A 16825-nucleotide genomic window follows, 5' to 3' on the forward strand; every position below is an offset into this window, starting at 1 on the left:
CAACATTCCTTTCAGCTAAAAGCTAACAGTGTGATTGTTTCCAACTTCCCACTTCTGAGCTAAGACAACACAGGGTGTGCCACTAGTAAGAGCCATCTTTCCATATTGCCATGCCAGTCAGTCACTGTTTGGTTCCTCAGAACTGGGGCAGTTACCAAGCTCCCAAAGGCATCCCGTGCCTCCAGGGATGGATACTCAGCTTTATTAACATTGAAATGACTGCTTTTCCTTACATCTTCCTCTCCTTTTTTCCTGAAAGGCAATATAGGTTGGTTCTCTGCAACCTGAGGACAGGGGAGCAGAGGGAAAGATGCTCCCCCAATGTTCTCTCACTGTAATCATAATTAACACACGTTTTGTCCAGCCTGACCTAATTTTGTTTTTTTTGCTTCTATCAGCTAATTCATAATTCCTGGTGGCAAATGTGATTTTAATTATTTACCTTCTACAATATAAAAGTAACGACAACAGGCTGATTGGAAAAAAATTTTAATATAAACTTTGCAAAGCAGCGATTATAATAAATCTTCATTTTTTAAAAATTTAATTGAGTAAATATGTGTAGTGTGCAGACGTGTTGCTCTTGCTCTTGTCATTATTATGTTAACAGTCCCTCAGATCAGGTTGGACTTGATTTCAAAGTTATTTTAAAACTTGGCACCTCCCAATGAAAATCTCTTCCATTTCCAGCGTTAGACATATGGTCTAATTTCTTCCTGATGTTTGTAACAAGGTATCCATCTCAGGCCCATGCAGACTCTTTGAAAGTTGTTTGGTTCACAATCTTGACCTCAGCCTGCCTATAACAGGTTTATTAATGCAAAATTCTGCCCACCATGAAGGTCTGTTCAGAGCTTTGTTGCCTTGAAGGATCTCTCCCCACATGTTTTTATATAACTGCAAAATAACAGTAAAAAAAGATTGATGCATAGAGAAGAAACAAAACTTTTATGAGATAAATTATTAAGTTAACCCTTTGGCTGAAATGAGATTTTGATTGAATTTCTAGATTAAAAAATGTGAAAAATTATGTACAGGCAAGAACAAACAGAACAGTAAGCACAAAATTTTAAAGTACTGTAAACACCAGATTTCTGTGTAAATCATTTAGACCATTGGCATAAGAGCAGGAAACCAGTAACCTTTATTATTTCTCACTGTCAACTTGACAGAGGTTGTACTATCAAAAGCAGAAATTTGGAAACAAGATTATATTCAGCTAATCTTTGTTCTGTCCAAACCTGAGGACTTTGTCTGAAAGCACTCATGGCTGTTGTTATCTTGCTTGAATACGCTTCTGGAAAGTAACAGAACTTCTCTCCCAGTGTGAACTGTTTGATTTGAGCATAAGAAATTCCTCTCTCAAGAGCAGATTGTTTGTTTTTCATTTTACCAATTTGCAATTTTTTTGTGGAAGAGTTAAAAAGAAGCAAATTTTGCAAAAGTACAATTTTAGCAATATTTGTCAATTCATAATTAACAAAAGCTTAAAACTTTAAATAACTTTATAGAAAAATTAGGAAAGAAAGAACGTATTTTCAGCACTAAGAGAGTACAGTGGAACAAAATATTAATGTAGTATAAAGCAGTCAGTGACGTAAAGTGAAATGCCTTTTTTCTTTATCAAAAGATGCTGTGATGACTTAAATATCTGTGATGACTTAATATAACATTGAAATATATTTAATGTTAAATATATTTCACCGTGATTACATAGGCTAATGTTAACTATTTATTCCATTCTAATTTTGATTAAATATTGTCTAACAATTTTTAATTAGTCCTGAAATAAAAGTGGCAATACCTTCACGGACTTAGGCTGAGATTGTCAAAACTTTTATGGAGAAATTATGTCCACACCATCAAAGTTTCTTTTAAAGCAAATCTGAATTCTTTTTTAGGGCTTAAAGCTGTCTATAAAAAACTTTGAAACTTTTCCTCAGCTCCAACTATGATCTACGGCTTATGGTGCAAGGCACTTCACTGCAGCACAACACAACTTATCCTGAATTAAATTCACCTTTTCGTTACACTTGGATAATCTACTCTTTCCAATACTGTAATTTTCACTAAAATGTTTGCATTGGTTCTTAGAAGGTGTAAAGATAGCAACGAATATAGGATTAAACATAGACAGCCAGGAGACAAGGATCTTTGTTACGTATTCTCTTTGAGTGAGGGATTGGCAGCCTTTTTTCAATTTCAATTGAAAATATTTACACAAGCTGAAAACCACAGACTTACAGGCAGTTCAGAAAACCTTCCTGAATTCTATAGAACATGGGTTGAATAGCACTGATTACAATTATTTTCTCAATGATTCAATGAATTTGTAAAAAATTAAGTACATGAGGAAGTGTTTAGATTCCTAAGTGCATTTCTCACATACTATACTCCTAATATTAGTATCCAATATTAATTTAAGTCTCTGTGGCTTCTGCATTTGCAAGAGCTAAGCTCCTCCCAGTGAGTAGCCAGCCAAATTCATCACGACAGCTTTATCAGTTACTGATAAGAAACCTCCAGGTGACTCCTAGGAAGGGGGTACTATTCTAGGAATGGATCACTGTGTACTTGTACCATATTTTATATTTCTGCCTACAGCATCTGCTCACAGCTTCTGCTAGAGACAGAAAAACGTGTAAAAATGGGCTTTTGGCCAATACAGATGCTCTTAACATTCTAACAAACTACGTTCCTTCTCTGAGGAGTTACTTTTGGAGCTTCCCTCCCATTACCTCTTGCATTAATTTAATCCTCAAAAACCTATAGAAATGGAAACAAAGTTTCCAGTGGTGATTACAGTCCTCTTAGGAGATGGCAGGAGAGGTAGAGCCAGCCTTCACTGCCTCATTTGCAATGACTGTGCTAACAAAGTAATCATTGTGTTAGGTCAGCTTCGAAACATCTGTTCTGCCCTCTGTATTGCTGGATCACCATGGGAACAAGGGGCAGCTTCAGACAAGAAGTCACAGGAAATACTGAAAACCACGGGGTCTGTTTGATGCAGCATTCCTGTCAAACATCCTGGCAGGCTCCCCTGGCTTCAGGGATTGCCTACAGCATCCATCCACACCAACCCAAACTACTGTACTGTAACACTGGTCTCTACAGAATAGTAATCCCACAGCTTGGCTCTGATGAGTAGGTTTGGCCCAGTACGCAAAAAGTGTGGTTTGCTGAAACTTTGGAATAAAGTACAGATCCTGAAATATGTCAAAAGAAGGCAGGGAGGGACCAGGAGCTTTTGCAGCACACTCCATGGTGCACCCAAATCCTGAGTCCTGCTTGTAGGTCTGGTTAAGTCACTTCAGAAAGAATATGGCAGAAGCAGAAAATACCCAGAGAAGGAAAACAAGGTCTGTCAGAGGAATGAAAAGATATGGACTGGGACTAGGAAGTATTTTCTCACAATTTGTAGAAATGATGGTGTTTTATAAGCCAAATGACAGCTGAATTTGAAAATGGATGGAAAAAAAATGGAGAATAGACACATCTTTGCTACTAAACAGAATGATACAAACAGAACCTATGGCATGAGACGTCTCTTAAACTGCCAACAGCTGAGACTTCAGGAAAAGAACACCCTGCTATTTCATCTGTTTCACAGTGCTCTCTTTGGCCATCCATCCCTGTCAGTCACAGAATATTCTGTGAACTGAATCCACTACAGCCCTTCTTATGCTCTTAACGCTTGCTTTGTGTAACTACTCCAAAAAATTTCTCTAAGCCCTTTTTTGGTTCACTGCATAGATGCCCACAACAGCACACTACAGCAATACCATACAAGTTTCCCATTTAAGCCTATTTCCAGTAAATGAAAAAGTTCATTTTCTGCTGACATCAATTTAACTCTGGTAGCATTTTCCACTGGAAAGTGGAAAGTCTTTCTTTTCTTTTGTGCTTGTGAAATGTCTTGAATATGTTAAGGCTAATTACAGGCAATAATCTTCATGATTAAACTTACAAATTTTACAATAGGTTTTCTTACCTCTCCGTTTGCTTTACCAATGGGAGAATTGAGAATGAAGTCAGAAGGAGCAAAGACATCAACCAAGGCAACTGCATCATCTTTCAACTGTTTAAAAACAGAAGACATACATTTGACAACTTCTGTAGTTGTCTATGGCTGAAGTACAGAGAAGCATAAAAATTATTTTCATAAAGTACCAGCTTTGGTAATTTAAGAGAAATCCACAATAAGTAGCGTAGTTTTTATTTTGATTTTTTCACTCCCAGGGTAACTAGGTGACTCACAGAATTCACAGAATTTTTGGTCACAGACTCTTTTTGGTCACTGCCAAAAGAGACTGGATTTCAAATGTTTTCCTCCTTTACCTAGGAGGTTTTAAACACATTTTAACCAATATGGTGCTGTTTACACATAGAAACACACATACTTTTTGACTTTAAAAACATAATGACCACATTCTTCTTTGAAATTTGGCTGACCTGCAAAGAATATGTTGCAGTTTGAGAAGATTTTGTGCTAAGAAAAAAAATATCACAAACCAACTCAATAATGAAATAAAATAAACTGGATTGAAATATTTCACTGGCTTTCCAATGAAGATTGCAAGGCCACAAATGATATGACGTTATTTGGCAGGACATATTGTTTGCCATTTATTGATAAATAAATTAAGACTAGATTCAGGGTCAATGAGTTGCTAAAGTTTACAGAAAATTATTCAGAAACCATTAAGATAATATCCTGCTAATTTACCCCTTGATATACAGAATAATCTGATGACTATAAACCATGTATCTCTTTTTAGTGTATATATACTATACATTTAATCACAAATAAACAGGCTTACCCTGTAGCAGAGCTCCAGAATAGCATCCTGAATTAATCTCCCTGGTTGTTCACCTGAAGCATAGCCACCTTAAAAACATTCAGAGAGGCTTATACCAGTTAAGATTACACTGATACAAACTTTGTGCCAATTCATGAGTTCAGTAGTCAAGACTAAGTAGCTGCACCTGTGTAATTAAACTGACAGTCTTTTATTAATGAGGTGACTGCAAAACTCTTAATCTAAGCTATGTAGAGCCTTTCTCAGTAATGAGCTACACTACAGCATCTTGCTGCCTATCCCTCATCCTCTCACACAAGCACTGGATCACAGCAAAACCTATGATCTCTCCACCATCTCTAAGGTAAGAGAGAGGTTTTTGTGTTAATTTTTCACTGCAGATTCCTGCTGCTGAAAATCTGGTCGAGAATGATTGTTTTGTATTAAACAAGCAGTAAGAAAATGCTGTAACATAAATCGTTGCTAGGATTCCCTGCCCTGGCCAAGTCAGGACTTCACAGAAGTGACATGCACAGCACATTCAGGGAACTGATCTCACCTTGGTAGAGTACAGCCAGGTGTTTACTCAAGGACCAGAGCCCGTAGAGAGCACTGAGATTCCTCAGCACTGGCTGCAGAGCTGCGGGGACACTGGGATGGTGAGTGTAGTCGTGGTAGCGCTGCAAGGCTGTTTGCTCAATAAAAGCAAGAGCCAGAGACCGGCAGTAGTACACCTTAGGAGACAGGGAAGAAGGACATAGAGTAACAAAACACAAAGGACCACTCCTCAGCCTGTGCAGAATGGCATTGGTCTAGTGAAGTTAGGGGAGTTCTGCTGATTTAGGTGTGATGATCTAGCTTCAGAAATTCTAAGAAACAGTAGGAGAAAACACTTTCCACAATGTCTGTGCAAAGGTTAGTTCTGAAATGTCTCATGAGATGCCTAATCAGAAGTAGGATTGAACACCTATTACCAGTGTAATTTGGCATCTGCACCCAGGCTTTATGGGATCGAGAAGCTACATCAGAGAGAAGACAATGTAAAATCAGCTCGGCTGATTTTAGGATTGTTAAGAAACCTACATGAATCTAAGAATAAAAAGGTAGGATTATATTTAGTTAGTTAGTATCCAGAGTTCTATAAAGAGGATGAAATCTTTCTGTCGAAAAATTACTACAGTCCTTTCAAACAATAAACAAAAATCTGATCATGTCAGCATGAGTGGATTCTGTTGATGGATTGCAGTATGTTTTGAAAGAACTATGCAGCCAGTCCTTGCCAACTACCTGATGAGAAAGACAAATCACCACTTACTGTTAATGCAGAATATGACTTGTTGCAATGATGTAGCTCATGTTTGTTTTTAGTTTGTTGCGTTAAGGTTTGGGTGTTTAACTTTTTCCATGTAGAATTAGTTGATTAGTTTTAATTCTTTTCTTTTAAATACTTGCGTTATCCTTGCAAATGCAAATCAGATCCACTGCAGCACTTAAAAAAAAGATTATTTCAAAGATCACTGTCTCTCTCAACAGCATCTGCCCAGTGGCATACTTATGTCCAAACTCAGATACATATATGAACAGCAAAATGCACATCAGCTATTCCCTGCAGCATTATGGACGACTGCCCCCTTACTAGATGATTTTTTGAGATCTGCTAATTCCCCAGTCAGATTGAAATAAGTCTTAACATCAGAAATTAAACATTAGGAATTATTTTCTTGTTCTCCCCTATAATTCCATTTTGCTCTTTACCACTGCTTGCACTTCTGTATTGTCTCTATCGAGCTAAACCCAGACCAAAATAACCTAGGGATAGGCTAGGAATCTCTTCCAGATCCCCCATAGCATGAACAAATATTTTGTATTAGTCAATCACTGGGCTGACAGAAAAGTGTTTCTTCATGCTCAGAAAGTTTTAAACCAAATACGTACATGTCTTCAAAGCACAACTTGTAAATCATTTTCAGATGTTTTTGAGGCAAGACATTTAAAATAAAAAGTCCTGCTGTCCTGAAGATGAATTGTTAGGAGAAAAGAAAAACTAATGACTTAAAGTATATCAACAACTGTCTCAAAAGCAGTTGTGTGCCTGAACTTCTTTGAATATTAAATATAATAGATAAGACAAACTTCATACTTCTGAGCTCACCATTCTCTCTAATGCACTGGCCCCAATACCAGCTTCACCAAAACCTGGCTAACTGACAGGCAATCAGACTGGGGTTTCTGGCAATTCCCATTCTGAATTTGACTCTGAAGGGTTTGTCTAATAAGCTGCTTCTAGGGTAAAAGCAGGAAATATTTCCTCCCCTCTACCAGTGGTTTCACAGTAATCATCCCCTGCTGAAGGCAGGCTGGGTCTCCAGGTGCAGTTGAATGTTGACTATTCCTTCCCGCTGTTTTTTAACTTTGCAGATAAAGTAAATGACACTGACCATCTTCAGGGAACTGACCTTTCTCAGTGACAAATGACAAGTGTTCATTCTTTGGATGTGAACTGATTTTTCTCATGGAGGTAGCAGAAGAATCTGGTGAGCTTAGGGACAAATACTGAAATTTGGAGTTAAGCCATTCCTAGCCGCTAAAACTCTCTGGTGAGAGAGCGGATCTGCTATATGTAAATTGTCAATGTTTCCTTTTCAGGTTCCAATGCTGTCAGTCTGGTATCTTTCATGAGTACTTTGCACTATAGGAATTAGAGATGAAAAAGACCTCTTAGGTCATCTAGTTTACCTACCTGCCAGAGCAAGATTCTTTCCTACACTATGTATTTGGCCACAAGCACAGATGGAGAAGTAATAATCAGATGCTGCAGTGCATTTAATACTCACAGATATAGTCTTCAGAAGTTCTGCTATCAAAATTGCAGATATCACACAGCACATACCTGCAACTTTTCTGAAGGGAAATACATCCTGAATATATCCTGGAAAACTTCTGCTGATGGTAACTGTCCTCATGCTATCATGTTCTATGCAATGCACATGGTCAGGTATTAAGTTTTATTAGTTATTTGACTTGCTGCTTTATGGTTCAGGAAATTGTACTTTATGACACAAGAAGATAAAACTAACAGAAACTGACAGACTTGGATGAAAATAAATAAATAAAATAAGAAAGATTAGTAAGCATTACCTGACAATTGTTTTTTGCCTCAAAATCACTTCGTCCAGCCTGCTTCTCCTTTTTCACTTTTAGGTCACTTTCTTGGAGCAGGTAGCAAACCAGCCATTTATAAGCTGCTAAAGGAACTATGAAAAGGGAAAAAACAAACTCATAACATTCACATTTATGATGCAAAAAGTCACATGGAAATTCTACTGCAGACCCAGATTTTGTAACTTAAGATGAAAAGTGAAAGCATTAATTAATCAAATCATTGACATGCCATTTTGTCCATTAATATAGATACAATAAATATCTGGGAAGAACAGTCAGATTTTGAGTGTACGGTGAAGCCATAACCATGTCTGGCCATACACTACTTCAAACTGACCCCAGGATGGAAGAAAAGGTGCATCCAACAGCTCAGTTTAGATTTCTTACTTGAACAAATTTTTTAGCTTTTTTTTTTTTTCCCCCATATTAAGACTTATGCTGCAAGGTATGAAGTCTCTTCTGAGAATACAAGAACAGAAGACAGTCCACAATTACTGGAAGCATGTGACTTGCAACGTAGTTTCCACTGGTGGCTGATGTAATCACATTTAAATTGCTAGGTTTGTATATAATTGTGTCATATATCTAAGAGCAGCCTAGAACTATTAAGGTAATGTCATGAGTTTTGTAAAGAGCATATTATTCTATTCCATCTGGGTGGAGCAGAATTGCTTATCTTTGCCCAAATGGGTCAGTGTCACTTATCAGATGGTGGAGTGCTACTTATCTCTCTTCATTGTTTCACTACTTCCACGGGAATGTCTTCTGCTAATGGACCATTAAGAGCTCATCAATGACATTACACATTACACTGCACTATTGTAAGCTGCTCCACACAGGGAGGAGGAGCCAAACCATCTTAACCTAGATAAAAAGGAGCCACAGTCCCACTAGGTATCCAGTTTTTCCACCGGATCCCTGGAGGAAGACCGGACCCATCTCATCGTCACTGGACCCTTTTTTTTCCAACAGGACCATCTCTACTCCAACAGAACCACATCTGCCACTCCAGACAGGTAAAAAGTTATTCAGTATAAAGCTCTCGCATGAATCCTGCTTGCTTGTTTCTTAGCTGAAGATTTAATGTAGATTATACCTTAGGCTATAGGGAGTGTTTATGTGCTGCCTAAATGAAGGCATTTAAATTAACAGTCCAGTTTCTAACAGAATGGACCAAGAAACAGATGCAGATATTTTTTAAACCATGGTCTGCTTCAGTAGGTATGACATGAGAGGAGAGAAATATGCTGTTGCTCTCTCATTACATGTTGGTGTTCTCTTTGATTTTTGTGTCCAAAGGCCAATCTAGGCTCACAGTGAAACACAAATGGGAACAGCACCTAATGTCTTCGCTTGATTATAGCAGAGTAAAGCAGGAAAACTACAGGGAACTCTTTTCCCACCATTACTCATTTTTCTCTATACAACCAAAAGCAACTGTCAAAAGCAGTTGAACTTAATGCCTTTTCAACATACTTGTAAATCCCTTGTATGGTTTTCTAAAAGAAGCTATTTTAGTGATAGAAGGTACTGGTGAACAATCCCCTTAGAACTGGAAAACAGCAATACAGTGGTGAAAATCCTTAACTCAGAGATGTTACTTTAGAGGAACAAAAGAGAAAAAATAATATCTGACGCTATTCTCCATTCCAGAAATATATTTGGGGAAAATAGAATGTATTTTGAAATGCAAAGTATGTTCTCAGTAAATAAAAATGCATGTAATACAAAAAATGTCAGCAAATATGACAAATATCTAATAAGCAGCAGAGTCTCAGTTTCAAATCTCTGGATCCTTTCCTTTGGAAAGGAAATTAAAATTCTAGAATCAGTTTAATAACAGCAGAAGCCTACCTGAGGAGTCCATGCAATCTTCAACACTAATGGCTGTGAATTTCCAGCCAAGGATATGATGGTAGTCTTGCAAAAAGTTTATTGTTCCCAAAGGGGATTCAAAAGGAGCTTTATCTGAAATACCAGAGAAAATAAAAATGATTTATGAGAAAAGAAATCAGACTTTTTGGAACTAAAAGCCTATTACAAAGCCATGCATACACTTGACAGGCCAGATGTAATTAGGCCATAATACTTATTTTATTATGGCCTAGTCCAGCCAAAAGAGGACTGGTAGACAAGTGTGGAAAAACCTGACATCACTGCCTATAATTATTCCCCATAAGATTCAACTCCAACTGCTGAGTTTTCCAGCTCTGTAAGATGCTAGTGAAATTCACTGCTGGAAAACTGAAACAAAATCTAGAGAATGACAAGATGCGATGATGGATATTGCTACCAAGTCAGGTGATATGAACTGTTCCAAGTACAATAAATGGACTTATGATGACTTTACCAACATGGAGTCACAGAATAATAGAATGGTTTGGGCTGGAAAGGACCTTAAATGTCAACTTGTTCTAATCCTCCCATCCTGGACAAGGACACCTTCCACTAGACCAGGCTGCTCCCAAGCCCTATTCAGTCTGGCCTTGAACAGTTCCAGGGATGGGGCATCGACAACTTCTCCGGCCAACCTGTGCCAGTGTCTCATCACCCTTGTAGAGAGAATTTCTTCCTAACATCTAAATCTCTCATCTTTTAGTTTAAAACCATTCCCCTCTGGCCCAAGACTATATGGCCATGTAAAAAGTAGCTCTCCCTCATTTTTCTAAGTACTGGAAGGCCATAAAGAACCTTCTCTTCTCTAGGCTGAAGATACCCAACTCTCTCAGCCTGTCTTCACAGCAGAGGTGCTCCAGGCCTCTGAGCATCTTGGTGGCCTCCTCTGGACCCTCTCTAACAGGTCCCTATCTTTCTTTTGCTTAGGACCCCAGACCCAGATGCAGTGCTTAGGTAATTTGGTTGAACTAAACTGCACTTTTCAGGGAGTAAGATACGGCTTAACCTGATTAGGGATGGCAGAACACCTAGCTAGCTTCTGGAAGACAGGAGAAAGAATATTTCTCATAGCAAATATTTCTGCATTGTGAATGTACCATATAATGCAGCCTGGAGGACATTATTTATGCTCCAGTTAATTATTAAATGACTGTCAATGACTTTCAGTATGCAATTACCTCCTAATTCCATTAGCTGCACACTCTTGGGTCTAGCATAAGATTCCACAATGAAAACATACCTCTTATGCAACTCATCCAGCTCATTAAGTAGTTGCTGGTTTGCTGAAGCAGGACGTTGTTATCTCCCTCATACGTGCAATTTGGATCATTGTCATTCCGGATTTCACCCAAACGATTCACTCAAGAAGAACAAGTGCACAGTTTAATGTATTGCAACATATTAGAAGAAGCTAAGAGAGATTAAATAATTATTTTGTGACAAAATGCAGGAGAGCTTCTATTTCTATAGGTAAAACTATTGTTACAAACAGATGAGCTTGAAAATTCACTGATCACCTCGTACAGTAAAGATTTTAGAAAAGTGTGGCATTAAACTTACAAGACAGATTTTCATCTATAAAGTCTGCATCTTTATATTTGAAACTGAGATTGAACTACTTGTACATTCTGTCCAAACACTCATGTAGTTCCTGTACAGGTTTAGGAGTTGTTGTTTTTTTTTTTTTTTTTTTAATTCAGGTATGAAATAAAATTGAAAAATATGGATATGAGGATAAAATACCTTCTAAACACATTCCTAAAATTCAGAAATCATAGCCCAACAGCAGTCGAAGAACACATCAAAATAACCATTCTCTTTCTGATCAGTGCCTGCAGTGTCTGTAACTTACTGGCAAGGTAACCATGACCTCCACAAGCTTCTCGGCACTCCTGGGCTGCCTGCTGAGCAGTCCAAGATGCCAGGGGTTTGCTGGCAGCAGATAAAGCATGAATCTCACGTCCCAAATCAGCCTTTGTGAAAAACAAATTATTTCTAAATTATTTCTAACAGTTAAAGCTATTGATACATATACTGCTTTATAACAAACAGTAACTGGCAGCAGAGGCATAAAACTCTCTGAGATCTATGTAAGTGCAAAGCATATTCTTTGTTGCCACAACCGAGGAACCTTCAGCACCAACCTTCTTATATGAGACAGCAATAATTTGTGCCAGGTAATGGGCACGTGGGTGCATCTTAGCTCAGCTGTACCAGCTGGCAGAGCGTTGAGTGAGTTAGTTCACCACCTGCCAAGCTTTCCCTCCCAAAAATGGAGAAGCAGGTGGTTGAGGGCCTGTCCAGAAAAAGCTTCTATCCCCTCTGTGACACAATCAGTATCTCTCTCCTCAGCCAGCAATAGGATATTTATAGTATTTATTGCCTTACACAGTTTTCACTGATCTCTTAAGCATCAGTTTTGCAAAGGGCAGGAAAAATTTTATGTACACCCTCAAGGGCTTCAGAGAACCACAGTAGCCCACATTTACACTAAACTCTGTTGACCTTCCTTTGAAAATGCATTTGGAATTCTGGTTTCTGGATACAGGGGCTTGATACAACCAAAGCTTGTTAAACAGCACCTCCCTGATTGGTGTTGTTTGTTTTAAGATCTCCTGTAGAAGAAAAGGAATCCATAAGGATTACATTCTTAAAATTTTCAACAAAGAGATTCTTCCTATCATGACTTTTCCTGATAGCCACTGTTTTCCCTAAGATTAGTGACTGAACTGCAGACCTCCAGAGATGAAGTATCAGGTAAAAAATCAAATATATTCTTCTGTGTTTTGTGCAAAGAGGAGAAATTAAAATACCCCACCATTAGTATAAATAATTTTGTGAGCTCTACTTTAGCTGAAAAAAGCTTGAGGATTTAAGTAAGACCTGAGCGATACACAGCCAATATATAAAAGTTTTTATTGCCAGAAGCCCTAAAAGTTTTTATTGCCAGAAGTTATAAAAATAAATAAAATTTATCTGCTATAAAAACACAATACTGCAGTTAATTTGATTAAGAATTAATCCTGGCACAGAGACTGATAGATTAAGCTATTTCCTCTGTAAAGGGATGACTTCAAATGGGCTAATTGTGGATGAAAAATTCAGCATTAAGACTCAACAGTCAACTTTTTTACTAAAAATATTTATTTTAATGCATAAATTTGAATTGCAAACTCAAGCAAGACTCAGAAAGTCTGTGCAGGAATTAAGATAAGTATATTTTCAGAAAATCTTTGATATATGCTCCCTGTAGAATCATTTACAACAGTCATATGCTGAATTTACACCATCATAATGTATTTATGATAAAAAAATCTGCAAGAGAACATAACCTTCAATCCCACAGAAATCAATAAAACTTTAATAGTTTCAACAAAACTAATTTGAATGCTTTTCTAAATGAAACTTTAATCAGTACTTTGTATGCCCCATATTTCTGAGACATTGCTCTATCATTCTGATTGTAAGAGAGCCTAAGGCTTCTCAATAGGTATTCCATTTAACAATTTACAGTTTATCATAGTAAGAACTCAGTGAAGAGGGAATATGTAAACATCTCACCTGTCTCTGACTCCTTTGCTTTGTCAACACCCCTGCAAAAAACTCAACAAAGTTCTCAAAGAGGGACTTTGAGAAATAATCTAAGACATACGCAGCAGCCAGAAAAGGTAAAAGACGCCATTGCTGGAAAATAAAAAAAATAAAAAAAAAGAAGTTGATTTGATCACAAATTGATGTATGTTTTTAATAGTTATTATATTGAACCAACTTGTTGATTTTTACTGTGTTCAAAAGGGAAAATGGCTTAATGGAGAAGAGAACAGTAACCACCTATAATGTAATTTAATTACATTCAATTATGTTATAGGTGGTTATTGTTCTCTTTATACAAGTTATGGTTATATTATTTTTTCTATAGTTTTAGTTCTCACATTTCATGAATTCATGATAAACATTCTGTTAAACCAGGGAAAAAGTTCACTGAAGCTTTGGGGACCAAAGACAAATTTTTGCCATGTGTTTACAAAATGTCTGGCATGCCAGGAAAGCAGACCCTGGCTTATTCAGAAATGGTGGAAGGAAGGCACCTTCCACCAGTTTGTAGAAACCCATGAAATCTTTCAATATTGCAAGGTAAGTGTCAACTTGGAAAAAGGCACTCACACTGCAAGGACCAACTGGGCAGGTTTGTTTTCAGCACTTCTTATATAATAACCTTTGTCACTCAGCAGATCTGAGTTTTCCCTTTTCCCCAGATATTCTATACACACGTTTTCAGAGCAAAAAGTGTTTTTCATCTGCATAAACTGGAGGTAAACCTTGGTTATAAGCCTCTTAAGTCAAAACTAGCCTGAGACTTCTCCACAATGAATGTCATTGAGTTCTAGACTTTTAAAGCATACAGGCTACAAATGAGAAACTTAGTGTAGCAACAAAAGAAGCAGTGATATTTTGAAACAAATGCTACTTTCTACACCTGCAGTACTTTCCCATGTGCTTGTAAGACAGTCTTTCTCTTAAAAGGTTAGTATATTAGAAGACAGATGTTGATAGGTACTTCAAAGCATGAATTTTTTTGGTTTTGCTATTCCAAGAACCTATGTTAAAAGCCTGGTCACGTCAGAAGGCTTTGAGTTGGAATGAACCCCCACAGCTGTACTAGAATGATGCTTCAGGTGACACAGACAACTTTAACTTCACTAACTTCAGAGTCACTACTGTGATCTGCAGTAGCTCTGGATGTGAGTTTCACTATATAGAAGTCTGTAGATTGAATTCCAAAGTATCTACCTGTGTTTGGTACTCAAGAACAGGTATTTCTTCATCCTCAGTTGGTCCAAACTGACGGCGAGCTGCTGAGAAGCGAATGGCTATTGCCAAGGCAAGCTTTAAATTGGTCATGGAAATTCCTGTGATCATAATTCTGCCAGTGGACAAGGATCCCAGAGCTGCACTGAAACGTTCTTTAACATCCTGAATGAACAGAAGGCACAGAATGAATGTTAAGGCTAACATTTCATTTTATGCCCATAAAAATGCAACTTGATAGCAAGATCAGAAGCAATTTTTCCAGTTTTGTTTCTTGACTCATTCAGATGAGGTATTCAGGTGAGACTCAGCATAGTCTTGTCTGAACACAGTCAAACTCTAAACTCTTTGGGATCAGTGGGGTAGTGCAAAGAGCATGAAGTTCAGTGAAGTCAGCAAGGTGAGTTGAGACATCTCTGAAACGCAATTAAAAAGCAAACATTCATACCTCATATGAAACTGTCAACAGCCTTGTTAAATTCAGGTATCCAGTATTTCCTGACGTAAGAGGAAGCTCTGTCTCTCAACTTCCTTATACTTTCATATATTTAACAAAACGAGACCTTGTTTCATACCTTGATAGAACTTGAGTACTTCCCCTCAGCTGTGACATCTCCAGCTATATTCAGTATGTTTTCTTTTGGTATCCTGACATTGTGGAACATGGCAAATCTGTTTAAACAAATATACAAACAGTATAAAATCTATGTCTACATAGCCTGAGGTGTTTATATTACAAAAAACGGTGGGAAAGATGGGATTGCAAAATTATCTCAGGCATGTCAGTGAACTGAAAACAGGCCAGGTAGGCAATTTTAGGGAAGTATGCCTGGGACAACAAAGACTTTCAGTCTCAGAGCAGCACAATAAATTCAAGAAGAAAATTTGTTACAACTCTTCTGATTTTTGATTCTTTGTTTTAAAACAATGATGTTCAGAAAACCAGAAAAACCGTTTTGTTGACTCTAGGAGACCATTTCAGCAGCTTAGTAAAGAAAGAAGTAAAAAAGTAATGGAAGGATGAGCAACGTATTCTGGTTGAGGGAAGGGACAAGTAAAGTTACTAATTAGAGACCTTGTACACTGGCAGTTTGACAGGTACTTTCACTGACACCTCAGAAAGCAGAAATGAATTCTCAGGCTGCATGACTTAGGTTGCCTTGGTTGGTATCTCAGCTGTTAAAAAGCTTGGGAAGATGAACAACTTCTTTCTGCTGTCTAGAATGGGACTGGACCATTCTCATTTCCAAATAATTCCCTGCCTCAAACAATTCTGCAGAACTATATTCTTGACTGAGGTGTTGTTTAGTCCAGTCTGGAGACTACTTTGGAATAGAGACACTATATATTTTTATGAGTCTAAAATATAGATCTGTGAGGATCACTCATTCTACTGCAATACAAATAAGGACATAGCTGAAACAGTGCCCTGAGAAGGAACCAAAAGGAAAATTTTCCTTTGTTTAAACTCAAATTAGGAATTCTGTTCACTGAAATGTAGCATCTTAGAAAAGGAAGAGCAGGATAACCCCTTCTAAATCGCAGCACTCTAGCAGCAATAAAGAGGGAAGCTCTTAAGATAGGGAGAATGTCCCGAGTATTCATATTCTTCAGGAAGAAAGTGATTGAACTGTTTCACCCAAATGGGCAACACAATTTGGCACAATAGCACCAATATCAACCCCACTCACAAATATCTCACTGTCTAATAGCACTTGAAAAGCTGTATTTGTAATCAAAGAAAATTCCTTTTTCCTGCCAATAAAGGCTGATCTATTTAATATGGCCCACCAGAGAGCCAGGTCTTTCACATTAATAAATTACATAAGGGCTGCATTGCTGCATGTGCTTTTAAATTATGAGTTGTTTCCAAGGAAACATATCTGAATACTGAATTTATTCAGCCTTAGAGATACACAGTATTTTCAGACTTTAACACGGAGAAAGGCGTGCTATCCTAACTAAGAACCAGCTGCCTCAACAACACTAATAAGTGCTCTCTTAAATGCCAATTTCAGTGAGACCACATTACTTTGTAATAGAAGCAAATTCACATTTTCCAAAAATCTGATTTCCATCTATGTTAATACTTTTTTCATATCACTGAAAATAAAAAAATCTCTTTCTAGAAAGATCTTTTGGCTAAATTCACATTCTCT

General features: G+C 37.5%; 1 protein-coding gene across 4 annotated transcripts in view; it reads right to left on the minus strand.

Moving 5' to 3' along the window:
- Window positions 1-472: 472 nt before the first annotated feature.
- Window positions 473-16825, minus strand: part of ACOX3 (acyl-CoA oxidase 3, pristanoyl) — a 33224-nt gene continuing 16871 nt past the window's right edge. For all 4 annotated transcript variants that reach the window (XM_066185237.1, XM_066185236.1, XM_066185235.1 and 1 more), the window contains 11 exons: window positions 15242-15338; window positions 14649-14831; window positions 13419-13541; window positions 11710-11830; window positions 11098-11217; window positions 9816-9929; window positions 7938-8053; window positions 5359-5533; window positions 4821-4888; window positions 3992-4078; window positions 473-897 (listed from right to left, as the gene is read on the minus strand). In XM_066185237.1, the coding sequence (XP_066041334.1) occupies window positions 778-897; window positions 3992-4078; window positions 4821-4888; window positions 5359-5533; window positions 7938-8053; window positions 9816-9929; window positions 11098-11217; window positions 11710-11830; window positions 13419-13541; window positions 14649-14831; window positions 15242-15338 (1324 nt within the window). In that variant the 3' untranslated portion in view covers window positions 473-777. The remainder of the gene's footprint in view (window positions 898-3991; window positions 4079-4820; window positions 4889-5358; window positions 5534-7937; window positions 8054-9815; window positions 9930-11097; window positions 11218-11709; window positions 11831-13418; window positions 13542-14648; window positions 14832-15241; window positions 15339-16825) is intronic.

Source organism: Chamaea fasciata, unplaced genomic scaffold (genome assembly GCF_029207755.1).
Source record: "Chamaea fasciata isolate MVZ Bird 193981 ecotype frontalis unplaced genomic scaffold, bChaFas1.0.hap1 SCAF_6, whole genome shotgun sequence".
Classification (NCBI taxonomy): Eukaryota; Metazoa; Chordata; class Aves; order Passeriformes; family Sylviidae; genus Chamaea; species Chamaea fasciata.